General features: G+C 40.5%; 2 protein-coding genes and 1 non-coding gene across 4 annotated transcripts; 1 reads left to right on the top strand and 2 right to left on the bottom strand.

Moving 5' to 3' along the window:
* The first annotated feature begins 432 nt into the window (after nucleotides 1-432).
* Nucleotides 433-4167, top strand: mospd1 (motile sperm domain containing 1). The gene is made up of 6 exons (XM_040015306.1): nucleotides 433-709; nucleotides 2085-2370; nucleotides 2479-2554; nucleotides 2643-2863; nucleotides 3202-3363; nucleotides 3483-4167. Exons 2-6 carry the CDS (start codon nucleotides 2214-2216, stop codon nucleotides 3512-3514), a joined length of 648 nt encoding a protein of 215 aa, XP_039871240.1. The 5' UTR covers nucleotides 433-709; nucleotides 2085-2213; the 3' UTR covers nucleotides 3515-4167.
* A 2999-nt stretch (nucleotides 4168-7166) lies between these two features.
* Nucleotides 7167-16388, bottom strand: pabir2 (PABIR family member 2). 2 transcript variants are annotated; one of them, XM_040015304.1, is made up of 11 exons: nucleotides 15395-16388; nucleotides 15121-15289; nucleotides 14924-15002; nucleotides 14775-14828; nucleotides 14209-14252; nucleotides 14052-14106; nucleotides 13667-13768; nucleotides 12290-12375; nucleotides 12058-12122; nucleotides 9332-9428; nucleotides 7167-8905 (listed from the first exon to the last, which is right to left on the bottom strand). In XM_040015304.1, the coding sequence occupies exons 2-11, from the start codon at nucleotides 15243-15245 to the stop codon at nucleotides 8767-8769; spliced, it is 846 nt and encodes a 281-aa protein (XP_039871238.1). In that variant the 5' UTR covers nucleotides 15246-15289; nucleotides 15395-16388; the 3' UTR covers nucleotides 7167-8766. The 2 variants fall into 2 exon arrangements, with proteins under 2 accessions (XP_039871238.1, XP_039871237.1); XM_040015303.1 differs by having other exon boundaries at nucleotides 15121-16388.
* On the bottom strand, nucleotides 13842-13998 carry LOC120724439. The gene has a single exon (XR_005693919.1). It is a non-coding gene; the product is annotated as a small nucleolar RNA U109 (small nucleolar RNA).
* Nucleotides 16389-18131: the final 1743 nt, after the last annotated feature.

Here is an 18131-nt window from a genome sequence, read left to right as displayed (position 1 = left end):
AGCAACGCATGTAGTTACATGACCTTGTTAACTAAAACAACAAAAACTGGGGAAGAAACTTACACATGCATGCTTGAGTTTGCAAATACCACAGCGGGAAAATAATTATCGCTACCGAACCGTGTTTTTTGTATCGTTTGGCCGTAATGGTGGTAACTCCCACAATACTGAAGTCACAATAGTGTGCTTCGATGCTACCATGATATTAAGGAATAACGGAAAAATCAAATTACAGTAAGTTTTAAAACTTTATACCAGCAGTTAAGAAAAATACCTCATGCCTGGTGGAAGTTTAAAACAGGCTATTTCTTGTTTTCAGTTGGCCTATTTATACGTTATATGCTAAAGAAAACAATTTATTGCACTAGGAAAGTGTGAGTATACTTTACATCTGAGCACATTTTTTCACAGCAGTTATGTTGTCAAAGCATTCTGCAAATATAATTAAATTATGCCTGGGGGATAAAGTTTTCTCTGCTCCGATCCAAACGTTGTGAAATTGTAATAAACACGTTAGCCCGCGTGCTGGGAGAACATTTACGTTCTCATGTACTCGCCTTCTGCCATCCCAGCATGCACCGCGAGGTCTGCAGTACAATTATTCACAAAGAAAAAAAAGGCTTGAGGAGCAACAACAACAGGGTGGGAGCAGAAGCACAGATCTCGTTTACAGCTCCAACGTTTCACGAACCCGTGTGCTGACAACAAGGTAAAGTTTCACTCTGACTTGTTATTGAAATTAAATAAATCTGCGCTTTGCTTTCTGAAGTGACACTGCGTGTAGACAAGGTTTAAGAGGCAATTTGCTATCAGCTGGGTTTTCTTAGCCGGCTAACGCTAGCCATCAGTATTGAACACCGTTAGCATTACAGTGAAAATATGTGTTATTACACGAGCAGATAAAGAACATGTTATACCATCGGTATTACTTAATAATGGGCACCGTATTAATTTAAAATCACAGTTGTTATAGATTTATGTCAAATATTCAACGAAAAACCAATTTCTGGTGTCTGTTTACGTTGTTACCTGTGCTTTAAAGGCAGTTTTGAGTTTATATACACTAACGAAATGCTAAAGAAATCTAGATAACTTAATAACATGTCATATCTCATATACTGAAAGTGACTTCGCAGCATAGTGCTTCAAATGTAGTGATTTTATTGTGTTTTTCTGACGTGGAGCAAACAATACGTAGAAAATAAAAAGTGTTACGACACCACAGGTCTCGCTCCTCGAGCTCTTCCGTTACCATGTAAACACAAAGGGCCACGTGACCAGGCACATGGAGTTCACTTTAACTTTGTTTGCCTTTAATAAAAAGTTGTACCAATGAAATTGCCTTAGCTTTCTCGCTTATCATTAAGGTCTGAGTTTTGTTTCAAGTATTTGCCTTTAAAAATACACGTCGCGTTAAAATATAGCACATGTAGGATTATCAGTATATAACAAAACCTTGCTGTGCTCAAGTTTTAAAGACATGGGTTTAGGTGGTTTAGAAAAGGTTTTAATGTTTATCAATGTAAATATCTTATTACACTGTTAAATTTAAAAAACAGACTAAACTAAAACATTTAGATGAGTCTAACATTCTAATTTTTTTAATCACGTAAGTGATATAATTATATTTTTTGCTTTAAATACAGAGTATTTAAAAACAGAGTAAATCTAGAATCTAATTAAGTTATAAGTGTTTAAATGTACTTTTAAATATACTAGAATATCATAATAAAATGAAGGCTATGGGGGTGGGTTAACATTTGTTGGCGGGGGATGGCTTCACTCTTTGTTATGCAGTGGGGGGTGAGGAAACAGAGGGTGTGAACCCACAGAGGTGGGGGAGAAGCTAAACAGACAAAGCATCTAAGAGGTGGGCAGAAACTTGCCTTCGAGTCACTAAAGTAAACAAATAGGCACAGTAAAGTGTAAGGTAACTAGAAGCTATAGGAGATATATGAATAAATGAAAGAAATGTATTACCACTACACTATTACTAACCTATTAGAGTTTCATAAAATGTAAAAGAGTGACAGGCTGTTGCCTCTTGGCGTATTTTGCATTTCATCACTTGTGTCTCTTCACAGTATCATGTCATGGCCCTAAGGAGCTGAGAGTGGGAAGTGCTGTTCACCTGAAGGGAGCTCACAAAGCTTGAGAGTTGCTAGAGAAGAGTTGGCGGGGCCTGGGCAGAGGGTAGAGCTCAGCGGGAGCCAATGCAGCAGCAGCAGCATCGACCGCCAGAGCTGGTGGGAGGAAGCCTTCCCGTGTTCGTGTTCCCCAATGAGCTCGTCTTCTATGCCGATGATCAGTCGTCTCACAAACAGGTGCTCACGCTCTACAATCCCTATGAGTTCGCCCTCAAGTTTAAAGGTCAGTGAGCAGATCGAAACAACATCTCTGTGTTTACGTATAATTGTTATGTTCATTTTTCATCTCCAATCACATGGCTACGTCGTGTATTGTTTTCTTCGTTGTCAGTGCTGTGCACAGCGCCAAACAAGTACACCGTGGTGGATGCAACTGGAGCCGTCAAGCCTCAGTGTTGCGTTGATATGTGAGTTAGTTCACGCTTTGGTGAACCTAAACTAGCAGATTGATTAATTTATTGCTGTCTGTACAGCTAACTTTCTGCATCCACGCAGAGTAATCCGACACCGAGATGTGCGCGCGTGCCATTATGGGGTCTACGACAAGTTCCGGCTGCAGGTGTCAGAGCAGAGTCAGCGGAAAGCTCTGGGCCGCAAAGAGGTGACGGCCACTCTCCGTCCCTCTGCCTCACAGGACCCGCCTAGCCCCCGGCCCCAAGATGAGGAACGCCGAATTGCTGACAGCGAGTTTTTTGAACAGACTGCATTCCAGACAGGTAGGAAAAAGAGGGGAAATCGCTGCTGTGTGAAACTGCCTCTAGATGGAGCCAAATTATCACAAAATTCAATTGGTGAGCATTTCAAGCGATATCGCTTATTCTAATTTTATTATTGTTTTTCCAACCCTGTGTTGCTTTGTTTTAAATAATATTCTTAATTATACCCACATTAATTTAGTGCCACATAATCTGCTGTATATTGCTATTGGGTCCCCCTTCAGACTTAAATGGAAGCAGTTTAAGTTAGTTTGGTAAATTACCAGGCTTTTTCTGAGTTACACATGCGATTGCACTCAATCTAAGTGTGTTTATTTGTGTGTATGTGACACTTGCAGAGAGCCGTCCTGTTGCTGGAGGACCCAGTCTGTTGACAGTACTGCTTGGGCTGGTGTGTATGGCCGCCCTGATGCTCCCGACACTGGGGGAGCAAGAATCTACTGTGCCTGTCTACCTCCACTTAAGTGTTAACAAGAAACTTGTAGCTGCTTATGTTCTCGGTGAGTAAAAACAGAAGGAAGTTGCATGTTCCATTCTGAAATGAGAACCAGGCTGTTTGTTTTGACAAAGCATGTGATGAAGTTTATAATACCCGGTGTTATTTCTTGTCATATTTTAGGGCTTCTTACAATGGTCATCCTACGCACATGAAGTGCCGTGAGCCGAAAGGAGGGAAGAAAAGAAACAGAAACATGAAGAGAATGTTCTCCCACCAGAGGCACTACTATGAGTAAAAAAAAGTAGAGCTGACAGCAGGGGAACAGGGGTACTTATTCGATTACCTCATCCTCTGAAAAATACATTTTAGCATACTTGTTTTCAAATCTACACATTTGTGTTAATACATACACGGAACTAAAGTGACGTAAATGGGAAGAGCTGTCGTGTGTAAGGTCAGAGTGAGGGGAGCTGTCCCTGAGATAAAGGGCCTGTGAAGAAGCGTGAGGCCGTTTGCTGTTGTTTGGCCTCACATATTGTCTGTAACTCTGTTGCCATTATGTGAAAGAAAGTGGTCATTTCAGTGTGAAGGAATCAACATGCAAACGCGGCACTTGTATATAAAGCCATTAAAGTTTTGTTACCTGTTACCATTATTAAATTGATGTTTTTTTAAAGCTTTTTAGAGTAGACTGAAGACTAAATGCTGTTCCTTGCATGTGTGGATACTTTGTATGAGTGGGCTTTAAGTTTGTTAGCAGTAAGATACTTCTACCTGTCACCAAAGGAGGGATCTCCTCTTGAAAGAAGAATGGTTCGCTTGCCGTGCTTTATCAAATGTTTAATAAAGTCTCAATACAGCTGTAGTGTGTCATGTTCAAAGATAGATTCTGTTTTATTTTTTACACATTACATGTTGTGTCAGGAAAGCACACGGCACAGAACAGGACAATAAAGCTCCTGTTAGTTTTGCAATGATGGTGCCTGAAAATAATCCAGCGGTCTCCCTCAGGGGAGGGGTGTCATCTTAAAGCAACATGATGTGCAGCTGCTTGGGAACCAGTTGCCTCTAAAGCTGTAAATAAGGCAGAGAAATAACACTGAAGAAATTATACAGAGAGGGACGTGACACTCAAGAGAATGCTGAACTGAAATCTGTGGAAGCATTTTCCAGCAGCAAAGATGCTGGAGGATACGCATGCACAGGGTTGTCTGATGGCATGCAAGACATTATGCACACATTGTTCTATGAAATATTAAGATATTAATAAAAGTAAAGTACTATGAAATTACATAAATATTAACAAAACACAGCTAAATACAACCAGGAGTGAGAAGAGGTGATCAAAGCCACCACAGAGTAAAGTCTGGCCCCAAACAAACGGTGTGAAGGACTATTATAAACTTGTTGCATCCAGTAACCTACGTTTTTTTCTAGTACAGTCATTTCTCCACAGTCATCATCCCCACGTGGACACATGTTAACGGCACAAATACTTATTTCAACTTGTGTTTTTAATCACATCTAAGGAAGAATATTTTAAGCCACCCAAAGCGTCTGTGAATATTTCATCTTGGACACCACTATCTAAAGTGTCCCGACAAAAACGAAAAGAACAAAAATGAACTATGATTGACTGATTATTGAGGGACTGTCTTGAAAACAAAGTTCAGTGACTCAAACTTGATCCACCAAAGCAAAAGTTTCAGGTGTAATTAGGGAGCATGCAAACTTTCACTGTTACATCGACAGTTTTAATGAGCAGCACCTGTGCAAAGTTTGCTGTGTGTGTACATCTCTCTGATTCCTGTCAGGATGGCCTGGACCATGTGATCTCTGATGGAGCGGGACACAATGGCCTGGCTTTATGTTGCTGTGTGAGTGGCAGGGATTCGATTCAAAGTGGCCTTTCTAACATCAGTGGAAAGTTTATTCAAAATCTGAGATGCAGTGATCAGAAGGATTCTGAGAACTCTCACCACTTCCTGCAGAGCCAGCAGTGTGGAGCCCTGTGTTTTATCATTTTTACTTCAAGCTATTCAAACAAAACTGAGATACCGAAACATAGTTTAACTGGTACAAACTCCTTCTCAAAACGGACTCACTGAAACTTCAAGTATATCTGGGCTTGAAACAGAACATAATGTAATAAACATAATTTGAAAGAAAATCTGCAAATTACTACAGGATATGGATGGACCTTGGATGTTTTGTTTCAGCTTCTTATTCATCAAAATTTTGCAGTTTGAACTCCCAAAACCTTCGAAGAGAAACAAAACAGATTTCATCTCAGCATTTATGCTTCCCTTTAAAAAGCCTGGAGGGGAATCCCAGCGTGTATCCTGTAAACACCACAGCACAATCTTAATGCCTCAAATAATAAATAGATTAATTACTAGGAAATTACCTGTTGCCATCTTTTCTTAGTTAATTTTCAGAGCGTTCGATCTTATTCTAATAAACAAACATTTACATATAATAATAACAATATATTAATAATAATACTATTATCACAACTGCAGATACTGACTTTAGGTTGTGCACATTGTTACCATGTGGTACAACAAGCATCAGCATGAAAAAAACTGAAGTGCATTAAAATAAAATGAGAGATCCCATCCTGCAGAGGTCAGGCTCCTGCTGTCCTTTTCTCTGCCCACACTCATGCAGGCTCTTCCCCCTCTAGTCTGCAGATGTCACTGTTGAGGCATTTTGAGCTAAATTTTGATAAATGTCCCTGCAACTATTAGGCTACATAATTATAGGTTGGCTAAAAACAGTTGGGCAATGTTTTTGGCACACTTTGGGCCCCTTACTACCAACTAACTATCGTTACAACTATGAACTCCTTTGTATACCAAAGTATTCTAGAGTCAATCTGTCTGAAAGGTAAAGCTTGGCTGAAAGTGGGTCATGCACCAGGAAAATGATCCCAAGTATAGCAGCAGTGAGACTTGCACTACATTCCCAAAAGTATTCACTCACCCATCCAAATCACTGAATTGTGAGCGAATTCAGGGTTCCAATCACTTCCATGGACATTTCCATGACTGCAACTGTTAGTGGTATAAGTGGAAGCAACTGGGAACAACAGCAACAGTAGAATCACAGAGTGGTGTCAGTGGATGCTGAGGCACACAGCCTCCTCGTCCAACATCAGTGTCCTCAAAAACGTGAAGCACTTTGAACTCTGTTTTGAAAAGTGCTATATAAATAGTTTATTTTTAAATGTGCTTCTGGGAGAATGGTAAAACGTTTCCATAAACTCACTCCTAAAGAGTTGAAGCTGTTATCACTATATCATTAAATCCTATGGATTAAGAATCAGATGTCACTCAAGTTAATATGTGAAGGTAGACGAGTGAATACTTTTAGCAATATGGTTTACTTCTAGAAGAACTGGTAACACTGTCGTGCTTCTTGATGCATCCGCATTTAATTTGTATGTTTTGGTTTATGAAGTACTAAAACTGAGAAAAATCAATAATTGACTCCAAAAAAAGGTAGTAAAAATAAATGCACGAAATGTCCTATAAAAATACTGGTACCGTAATTGATGAAATGTGAAACTTGCCATTCAGATTAAACTTTTCCATTTCCATATGTTTGTTTTCCTATATTTATCATTTCCCATTTTCCCCACACATTATTTTTATATGGATTTTTAAATAGATCCAGTGCATTTGATTGGATATTTCTTTAATTCATTCCTTATTTTTCCTGGATTTTTGGCAGTCAAACTGAGAAAAACCCCACAAACTCCAATTTCCATTGGACTAATATATTTTTAATAATATTTTTATTTTGGTAGTTTTGGTCTTCCATATAGGAGCGCTAATACAGAAGAAAACACTGATACAAAAGCATAATGAAATAATTTATTTACTCCTGATGTCCGCTACAATAGCAGTCACAAAAGACGAGCAGATTACAGCCTCTATTACAGACATACAGTATAGCATATCATTTGCTAAGTTCATGCCCTGAACACTTCATAAAATGAGCAGAAGAAAAAAAACGCATCGTGAAGGGAACAAAAACAAAGCAGAAACCCCCAACATTTTCCTATTTGTATTAAAGAAAAAAAAAAAAAAGGGGGGGGGGGGGGGGAAGAGAGAAAAAAAACATTCAGTAAGTGAACTGCAACCACACTTGTTTAAATTAAAAGGGCACACTTCCATAAAATGATTTACAATCACTTCCTTTTTGTACATAAACATTTAAGGTTACAGAGCCACAGAGGGGTTCGGAAGTATCGAGTTATACAGATGGATATGAACACTGGGGTCAGGACAAATGAAACCAAATTTAGGTGCAAATATCACAGTGCAGGCTTTAACCTCTACATATTGTAGTCAGACTTTTTTCTTCTTCAAATTTAGTTGTTTCCTGCTTAAGACTCACACAGGCTGAAACACTACAGGACCAAGCATCCTGTGCAATACGTGTTGAGAGAGAGAGAAAAAAAAAAAAAAAAGGAAGAAAAAAGTGTAACCACAGCAGAAAGAGCAGTCTCTTTACTCACAATGTGATGGTGCTGTTTTTTTTGCCTCGTGTTCCAGGAGTCACTTGATTTGGTGTTGATGACAGCACAGATTGTTTACTGCAGATAGAACGAATCCAATTTTATAACAAATGTGTTGTCCATAAATAAGAACACTTTGCCAGAAGGAACAAGGGGGAAGAAAAAAAAAAAAGTCATACTTTCATACTTTTATCTACAAAAATCATCCTGGTAAGAACACAGGAACTTTTAGTGTTGAGACTACCAGGAATGATCATGATTTACCACTGGGTGCGTTAATTGCTCAGAATTACCAATTAAAGTAGCAGCAAATCTTTTTTTTGGAGCTGAAGGGGAGGGAAGAGAAAAAAAAAAAAAAAAAAAAAAAAAAAGCAAACACCACAGTTCACAGCCTATACCATAAAAATATTTAGAATATCTGCTCAGGCAGCAGGAAAACAATAAGTTAAATATTTTCTTACAAAATCTGCAGACTGTGCGCACACCAAGGCCAGTAGGCCAGACATTTTCCAGCACAAAAACAGGGAAATGCACACATCCAAGTAGTCTTTATATGTCCAGTGCTCAATGTCTCTCTCTCTCTCTGGTGAGGGGAACTGGCAGGACAGATTTATACAACAGCCACCTATTAGTATCCCTACGAAGGCTGGCACCATCCAAGATCAATTAGCAGCTGGTGCGCGCAGCGACTTCCCTCAGTCCTAGTTTTACTAGGATTACCTCTTACACAAATACATCCATGGCTGTAGTCTCCTTAAAATCGAGACCCTCCATAAGAGGCAGCCATAAAAACAGCCAGTCAGAAGAAAGTGTGGGGAAAACTCCACTTGAAGGAAATGTAGTTGGCGATGTGAAGGGTCTGAAAAGGAAACCGGTTCCCTGGAGAGAAGTCTTTTCCACTCTTTTCTTTCCCCCCCCATAGTCTTAGATATCCCATGCTCATTTGGGAGACAAATCCTGGAGAGAAGCAAAGGGTGAGTTGCTGGACGAGGAAGGAGACACTCCCTCCATTTTGCCTGGCGAGTCGGTGGAGGAGCCCACGCTGCTGAGGCTTCCATCCAGTAAATCTGGAGAGTGACTGAGAGGGAAGAAAAAGGTAGTCTTCAGAAAAGCTTGCATAACTAATTCACCCTGAATGAATGCACTGCTCAAATCTCAAATGTCAGCACTCACACTGACTCAACTTTGAGACAGAATCGCCCCAGAATCAATATACTTCGATTTCTATGGAAGTAAATAGTTCTTAAATAAAAAAAAACTGCTGCCAGTGAGGTGACTGACATTTGATTTAGATCAGGATCAACAAGGCTATATAAAATCCCCTATTAATTACTCAAATCCTCTTCATGTAGGGGTTTCCTTGTTTTTCCCCATTTACGAGATGGTGACTAGTAATCAAGCTTGGCTTTTACAGCCAGTGTGTCTGCCTACCTGCCTCAGCACTCAAAAGCTCATCATTATCTAAGCAGCTTCTTATTTGTTGATGGGCCTGAGAGTTACTTACCAGGAGCTGAGATCTGACAGGTTGGAGACATCCGAGGACAGCATGGTGGTGGTGCCCTGGAAGAGCCTCTTGGGTTGACTCTCCGTTTCCATCTCACCTGCAGAGTAAAAGGCATCCAACATTTAGAAATTGACACATGAGCTGTGCGACTACAAAAGAGCCAGGCAGATGAACAGGCAAAGTTTACACTTGGTGAACTTTCACCTAGTCACGTCCATACTGATTAACAGCACGTTCAATCTGCAGCGTGGCAGTGTTTTGTCAACAGAGGACCACAAAGTACACACGCACACACACCAACACACACAAAATCAAAACAAATGTTTAATGATTAAGGATTCAAATGTGAACCTCTCAGAATTTGCATATTGCAAAAGGTTTACTCTACTTTACCCGTCTATGTGTATACACAGGCACACATTTACTGGCTACAGCATCGGTCAATGGCAGCAGCAACAACCAGCCTGAGCCGGTTGTGACACTCGTTACCCTCATATAATGTTATTCCAGTTCAAAACAATCAGGTTAGAATGATTTAATATTCTCACACTGATTTACTCCATTTAGAAATAACATGCAGTCAGTCTGTTGACTGAAGAGCAGGTTGATTTCAGATGACTCAGACTGAGACAGAGTTGAGACTGCTCGTCAGACATGTAACCAAACAGAGTTGTGTGGCATTAACATTTAGTGTCCAGATCACAAGTCAAATGTTTTTCTTCCAAGAATCTTTATTTCCATGAACCATTATAGATACTGTTTAACCACAGATATGGCACAAGCACAACATCATCAAGTCTGTTTGGAAAATATTTTGAATCTCATGTATAACATCGGCTGGCATGTCTAGCCCTATTGGGCTGTTCGCTATAACGAGATACATCAGATGAAACATCTGTCGTTTCATGTTACGCTATTGTTTGTTTCGTGGTATCGCAAAATAAACTGTTGACAGCAAAAATTTTCATTGTTTTGATGAAGTTCTTGAAGTTCTCTCTTTCTCTTATATTTAATATAACCACACTACAGATGGACAAGTGGCTGTTTTTAAGCGTTGTCATTAGCAACAACAACAACGGTAAAATCATTGCGTGGCTCCGCCGTCCGCTTGTTTATTTCCCCACATAAACCTTTCATAATTAAGTTGAAGATCCTGTTCAGATTTTTCAAAATAAACTGAATCACACAAAAGAGCCGTCAGGTACTAAAAAATAAACCTTAGAACAGGCGTTTCCCTGCTGCGCGCCGTGTAATAAATACTCAATGAAAATCGCGGCCGTGCCTCGACTCCAGGTACACCACGCCCAGCTGAAAACACTTTAACCAAGTCGAGCTGCCCGAGACTCACAGAATTTACAGAAAATGTAAAAATTTTGTGATATATTTAGTTGTCAGGATGATAAATGTCTCATATCGGGATATGAGATTTTGGTCATATCGCACAGCCCTACCAGCCTAACAAGCATTTCCTGCACCACAGCGCTTAATAAATTAACTTAATCAATATAAAGACCACCGAAGACTCATTTCCACAACATTTGTCTTGTAGTCTAAGAACAGTGATGATTAACAGAAATATGCATTTCATACCATTTAAAATGTATTCAATTCTTAGATGTCCGACATTTCTTTACAAATATATTCTTCATTAGAATCAAAGCTTCAAGGCCGACATGTTGAACAGATGGCTTCTGACTACAGTCGTGCTGATGGACGATAACATCAGAGCTCACCAATCAAGACGACTTTCACCTCATTTCCCCTTTGATGCATTAAATTAAACATTATCAGATTCAAGTTGCATGTTCACATCCACATCCCTCCCATATCCAACACTTTCGACACATATGTCCGAGGGCGCACAGGTTCATGCCCAGACTTTCAAATCGATCATCATTATATGACAGAAGACACTAACAGGATACTTCTGACTGCATGATGGTTTAGAAACTGGAACTTAATGAGCCCACTCACCAGTTTTTTGCTTTTTGGGGGAATTTTTTGGCACATTGTGCTTTATAAAGGGTGGATAGTGCTGCCATAATGGAGGGACTATAGATCAAATCATCCAACCCTAGTTCCAACCATAAAAGAAATCTACATCATGATCAGAAAACCTTTATAACCCTTCGCTGTGACCTTTCAGAGTAATCTCACGTAGACTGAATGGTGTGGAAGGTCACAGCCTATTGAATTAAAACCAGTTTCTGGTTATGATGTAGATTTCCTAAATAAGTCTAAATCAGGCATTAATCACTGGATGTGAGCACCAGTCTCTCAAGTCAAAACAGATGAACACCTTGGCCGTGATTAACTCCTCCCTCAGCAAGGTGTTGTAAAATAAAGTGGCCCCTGATCCCACAGCGAGAACAATGTGCAGAGGTTACACCAGACAAGTCAGAGGACTGACGCCTAAACCCTAAAAACATAAAGTAAAATATGCTTAAGGTAGCTAAAGTTTGTTTTAGGGCGCGACCAGCAAACTGATGCGATTACAGCTCATCTCTTTTGAGTGGGAGGTCAATCTCATAATCTCCGTGTAAACACAGAGGGTCAGAGGTTACAAATGCCAGGATGTACATGCACTCAAATCAGCTACCAAAACAGAGAGCAGAGGTAGGTCTGATTGCAACACACTCAGAGGGAGTGTGCCTGTTTGCTGCTGCATTAATGTGCAAAGCCTCCCTTACACAGAGCATTGAAAGCATGTCTAAAGCACGACTCACCTTTGCGTTTTATTGGACCGAGTATGCTGGCTCTGATGCAGTTGATCGGACTTTGACTCCGTCGACTGAACAAGACAGAAAACAGGAACAATTAAAATCAAAACATTTGGAAATACAGCAACAAACTGTGGGCATGAGCTGAAGTTGCAAACATAATTGTGCAAATTTTGTAACTGACAGATTTTAACTCTTTAACTTTAAGCTGTGACAGCTCAAAAGAATTGGTACTCACCCAAATCGCCGTGTTGGGCTGGGTATTGGGCTGGGAGTGAGACCATTGCTGCTCACCAAAATTTGTAGTGAAGGAGAGAAACACTGCTGCTTGTAAGAGGGGGAGAGCAGAAAACATAGATAACGCATTAGATAAATCTGCAACTGATAACATTCAAGTGCTGCAAAATTACTGCTTAATCGTCATCTTTTTGTTCTAATATTTTAGAGTTCCTTATATGTTAAATGTCAAAAGAAGGGGTAAATAAACCTCTCAAAAACATCTGACTTTATTGTACCAAAAGAATTTAGACAAAAATAAAAATAAATAAATATTGGCTTCTATATACAAAATCTAACATGAAACAATAATTAAAGTGGGCCCATTATGAAGTAAGACATACCACTTTGCAACTATCATTGGAGTACTTGTTTGGTCAGTAAGACACTGATAGTTTTAAGACTTTGCCTCAAAATAAGGATTTAAAAACCCTGAAAATTAAACTTCTATCATCATCTTTGCTGTTGTAGAATTCTCTCTCAGATGTTAATAGAGTTATGAGACAAACACCAACTTCAGACTGCTCCAAATACTCAGTTTTAGATGGTTTTACATGGTCACCTCAGGAGGGGGACAACTAAAGGAAGAGGAGCAAGAATTGTTTGTTTCAGACCACGGAGACATTAAAGTGTAGTGCTAATATAAAAATCTGAATTGTTTTGTAGAGCTGGAAAAAAAAAGCCAAATGAATCTCTTAAGAGAAAATGTTGCATCTTGGAGCTGCAGCAAACTAAAAGCCTTTTTTCACTAGTACCTAATTTGGCTCGACTTTGGTTGGTTTCCACTACAAGCCGGTAACACCTGATGTGCATGAGGATGTTAAAGCAATGCAGCCGAAAGTCCCGTGAAGTCATGTGTATGAGACATGAACACCACAGCATGTTGAGGCGATGGTATATCTGCCGCTCGGCCTACAGCTTTTTGCCAGACTCTGGGATCACTGTGTTTTTTCTGGCCATCACGCTCGTTGCTGGGTTTAAAAGAGGGACGTTTTGATTTTCACGAAGGAGACCCTCTCATGACTCATCAAGTGATGCCACTGACTAGCCAATCTGTGAATGCAGTCTGCTGGCGTCACATTTCCAGATCGCATCGGCTCTTTTTACCAGGCACTACCGCATAATGGAAAACCTACAAACGGAGTTGAGCTGTGCTGAGCCAAACAGGTACTAGTGGAAAAAGGCTAAAGGCCTAAGAAGCTCACTGCAGCCAACTGTTCCCTGTAGGCTGCACATAATTAAATTATTAGTCAACTGGGTTATAGTAAGTAACTAGATCTAGTTAATGAAACTAATGCGATAACTGTGTGACTCTAACCACAGTTAATGTCAGATGTACCTTTTTTCCTATTCCTCTTGTTGGGGACGGGGCTGGAGACACAGGCACAAAGTCGATTCGCTTTGGAGATGAAGATACAGGCTTTTCCAAATCATTGTCACTCTAAAAAACATTAAAGATTTCACAGCTCACCGTGTGTTTACAGCATCCTTTAGTCCAATAGTAACAGCACTGCAAGTGTGGGAGTATTATACTACCAACTCAGCCTGACCTTTAGAGACTGGTGGCCCTGTTAACTCCCAGTTTTTTCAGCGTTACTCTAGCATGTTTCTACTTGTCCTCTCTATAGTAACAAAGAGAGACCAAGAAAGGCCAGGGGCCAAAACATGCAAAACTGCCCGTCAGCAGAACATAATCAGCAACATATATGGGACAGAGTTTTTACCAGACTAAGGCTTTCCTCCCAAGAATGGCTCATCTGCATAGCAGCTTGAACTTCCCTGAGTGCACAATAACAATCAGAACATGGAGTCATCAGCCTGTCACCAACAACACAGCAGATCTCCTCATTCAAACACTGTGTGTATAAATGGATAGCTTACCGTTCATGTGCAGTTTCTCTGTTCATCACATCTATGCCCTCTTCCTACAAGAGAACAAAAGAGACCCAAAGGTTTTAATAAAAAAATAAAATAAAAATAAAAAAATCACATTAGCTACCATCACATCATTTGAACTTTTCTGAGTTATGTTCTTTAAAGTGGACCCATTACATTTTCCCCCTGGATAAAAATGATATGTACTCTTATTAAAATATTATTAAATATGGCAGAGAGAGAGAAAGACATCTTTTTTTGATGGGGGTCAAGAAGAAGCGCTTCAGTTCACAGTACAAGATTAACGAGCCCATTTCAGGCTCAGTCTTATCTCAGATGCTACAACTGAACAATTCCCCACCACCGACACCCATGTGCATTCTTATGGAAATCAAGACTTGCTCTGCAGGAGTGTGATACTAAGAGTTGATTTGCTTGTTAAGATCAAGGACCCTGTGAATGCCTAAAGAGGTTGTTCTTGCATGTCTCTTACTACAGCCGACGTAGACATTGGTCTGAAGAGCTCAACTTCCACAGGAATTACTTTTACTGCAACCACCTCAATTCCTTACTTGTTTAATTTGATGAAGTCTGGTACTCGGGACCCGAATGGGCGATGAAGGAACCTGTAAAAGGAGGACATGGCTGATAATGAGTAAACACTCATTACAGTAACTCAGGCATCTCAATCAAGTCAGAATATGTTTATGAACCACTGTACCATGTTGGGCCTGTTCACAACTGTAGTGCTATTTCTCCGGCACCGTAGGACCTCCTTCTGGAACACCTGGGAGTTATCACTGCAAAGACGAATTATGAACGCCTTTAACCATCATGTCAATGCAAATGAACTTATTTCAATGTGTGAATAAGGAAAGAGTTTTAACTTTGCAGTAAATTAAAGTCAGATTGCCCTACCTTAATCCATTTATCATGGGTGCACTGTTGGATCTTCTCAGGTGTCCATCGCTTGTAACTATGGAAGCTGGGATTTCCAGATCCAGTTCCATCTTTTCTTGTGGCATGACTCCTGAGCTGTTCATTTCGCTAAACAACGCTTCACCACCACCCCTCACCGATTCAGCAACTTAAAATGGCGAACCGACTCAGTAAAGTTACATTACTGATCTTCAACCTGTGCAAACTTTACATGTTCTTGAAGCAATATGAGTAAACAGGCAGTTGAGCTCACCTAAGACAAGCCAACACAGTGTAGGTAACTCTCGGCAATCTGCAAGGCCCCGTGCCCAGGGTGACTCCGGTGCTGAAAGCAAACTACCGCTGTATATGTACCATAACGGCGTCCAGTCCACAAAGCAGCCGTGTGTTCACCGAAGCTGCCCCTCATCAACCCTGTCTGTAACCGGTCACCAACTTTCCTGATGGATTGTTAGAGAGCCATGGCTATACACACCGCACAATGCCTACTAATAGTTGGTCTGCTGGTGCAAGGCAGCAGTTTGTGACGAGTGGATCCAAACTACCGCTGCATGTTAGCGCCTTAAATGAGTTAGCCGTAGTTAAACTAGCCAAATGGTCGCTCTGTCCACCAACTGAACGCTCGTCTTTCAGTCTACTACAAATGACATTAAAATAGCCGAGCTACATGTAGTGATGCTCCTCAGCATACCCTGTAGCTAACACCGCACAGCTAGCTAATGGAAGCCAGTTGGCTCAGCGACAACAAGAGTCCAGCTACCTAGCCCGATAAGCTAACTAGCTAAGTTAACCACAATGCCATTTTCAGAAAGAGAGAGGCCGGGTCACCGTCTCACTTCACGTTTTGTCCATCAGCCCGACAGCTACAACTGCACGCAAGACGAATTAATCCGTGTCAACTTGAAATATTGTCCACAGACTATCAAAAAAAGAAACGCTTCTGCTGGGCACCGCCAAGAATGAACCAGATCCCCCAGATGATCACACAAGAGCGAAAAGCTAGCAGCGAAGTTCACGCCCCTTTTTTTTTAGCGTTAGCAGGCCTGTCCAATAAAAGCGCTCCATTAGCCGGCGTGCTCAGGCGGAAAGTATTATGCTCCATCCGTGCGTTTGTTCCCCTCCAATTTCCATACATGCAAACGGTTTCACGGCAAGCCCCGGTATTCACCAGTTCCACAAAGAAATCAAAATTGACTCTGGCACACAAAGACGGCTAACGACGCGATAGTTTGTTAGAGACAGCTATGTTTGTCTTATTCCGGATATTGTTTATATCCTTCCTTGCGATCAATAAAGATTAATTGAAAAAGAAAGGCATACAATTTATGAAGTATAGTCTCAATGTTTTCTGTAAGGACACTTTTTTTCAGATCTATAATATAATTATGGCTAAAAGATTTCAGTAAGGTTTTACGGCAGTAAAATTTTACTGGAAAACAAACACCTCAACAGGTCTTGAGACAACGACAAGAGGCCCTGTACAGGATGGACTGGCCTTACTGTTTTCACGGGTTGCTTACTACCTGCAGATAACCATGTTTATTATGATGCCAGTTTTTTGGTCATAAATGAAGTGAAGCTTGCAGTGCGGAGGCAAACTAGGCAGAGAAAAGTGGTTAATTTAAGGCTGGGTCTTGATAAGCATCATGAAACACAGCTGGTTATGGTTAAGATTAGTCTCAGTTTGAGGTAAGAGGAAACACACAGTTTCCATTAGACTTGACACATGAAATTGGAATATAATCTAGTGCCTAGAGTTAAAATAACATCCAGTCAGTATGAAAACAAATGTGAGCGGTGCATCTGCAAACATGAGTGGCTTTTCATCAACAGCACAAATTAAAAACCACAGTAATTATTAATTAGTGGTTGGCACTCTTGCCTCAGAGCAAGAAGGTTGCTGGTTAGCTGGAGCCTTCCTGTGTAGGCTTCCCCCCACAGTCTAAAGACACCGAGGTGTAATGTCCAGGGGGGTTATGACCCCCCCAATAATCAGACCCAACCAATATAACCCCCTCAATAAAATTATGAATTATCTTGCATAAATAGGCTGTTGATTTTCTTTACTCATTTCAGCTATTACCAGCAAAATAGTTGCATGTTTAATGATCTGGGAATTTACCCAGATTTATTTATTTACTTAGGCAGAGATCTTGACCTCCCACAGTGTTCAGCACAAAGTTACGTCGATGTAAAGACATGCATGTTTGCTCTAGGTAAAATGTCTTTCTCTTCGTCCTTTGACGCACTGGATACATTTTCAGAGCATACCCCATCTCTTGCCCCATGACAGCTATGATGGGACCTTTCATTTTAACGGCGAGAGACAGAATATGAACAAACAACAAGTTGTGAATTGAGTTGCATGTCACTCAGTGTCACAAATAAGTATTTGATGTTCTCCAACCAAGCAAGAATTCTGCCTCCTAAAGATTGATTGTTTGAAGTCTCTCCACTACCATGGGCAAGACTGTCAAAGGACGTCAGGGAAAAGATTGTAGACCTGTACAAGGCTGGAATGGGCTACAACACAATAAAGTCTTGGTGAGAAGGAGATAACTGTTGGTGAGATTATTTGAGAATTGAATAAGTATCACATGACCATATATCGCTCTTCGTCTGGGGCTCCCAAGGTCAAGATGATCATGTGAAGGGTGGTGAATCGGCCCAAAACTACACAGGAAGAGCTTCTTAATGATCTGAAGGCAGTTGGGACCACAGACACCAAGAGCACCATTGGTAACACACTACGCAGTAATGTGCTGAAATCTTGCAGTGCCCACACAGTTCCCTTGCTCAAGAAGACACATGTAAGAGATAAGATAAAACTTTATTAATCCCTCGGGTGGGTTCCTCTGGGAAATTCGTCGGTTTTAAACTTTCTAGTGAACATTTAAATGATTCAGAGGTTTGGAACAAAGTGCTGCATTTAGATGAAACCATAATCAAGCTCTTTGGCATCAACTTGGCCCACCGTGTTTTGGAGTAAG

The sequence above is a fragment of the Simochromis diagramma genome, unplaced genomic scaffold (assembly GCF_900408965.1).
Source record: "Simochromis diagramma unplaced genomic scaffold, fSimDia1.1 OVJJ01000685.1, whole genome shotgun sequence".
Taxonomy (NCBI): Eukaryota; Metazoa; Chordata; class Actinopteri; order Cichliformes; family Cichlidae; genus Simochromis; species Simochromis diagramma.
Note: the sequence above shows the minus strand (reverse complement) of the source record. Positions and strands in the feature narration are given on the sequence as shown.

Excerpts from the sequence above, each read along its gene's own strand:
- mospd1 (XM_040015306.1), top strand. The coding sequence starts at position 2,214 with ATGCAGCAGCAGCAGCATCGACCGCCAGAGCTGGTGGGAGGAAGCCTT. Across the intron at positions 2,371-2,478 it reads GTTCGCCCTCAAGTTTAAAG|TGCTGTGCACAGCGCCAAAC; the intron begins GTCAGTGAGCAG and ends CTTCGTTGTCAG. Across the intron at positions 3,364-3,482 it reads TGTAGCTGCTTATGTTCTCG|GGCTTCTTACAATGGTCATC; the intron begins GTGAGTAAAAAC and ends GTCATATTTTAG.
- pabir2 (XM_040015303.1), bottom strand. The coding sequence starts at position 15,245 with ATGAACAGCTCAGGAGTCATGCCACAAGAAAAGATGGAACTGGATCTG. Across the intron at positions 15,003-15,120 it reads CCCATGATAAATGGATTAAG|TGATAACTCCCAGGTGTTCC; the intron begins GTAGGGCAATCT and ends TCGTCTTTGCAG. Across the intron at positions 12,123-12,289 it reads AGCCCAACACGGCGATTTGG|TCGACGGAGTCAAAGTCCGA; the intron begins GTGAGTACCAAT and ends TGTCTTGTTCAG.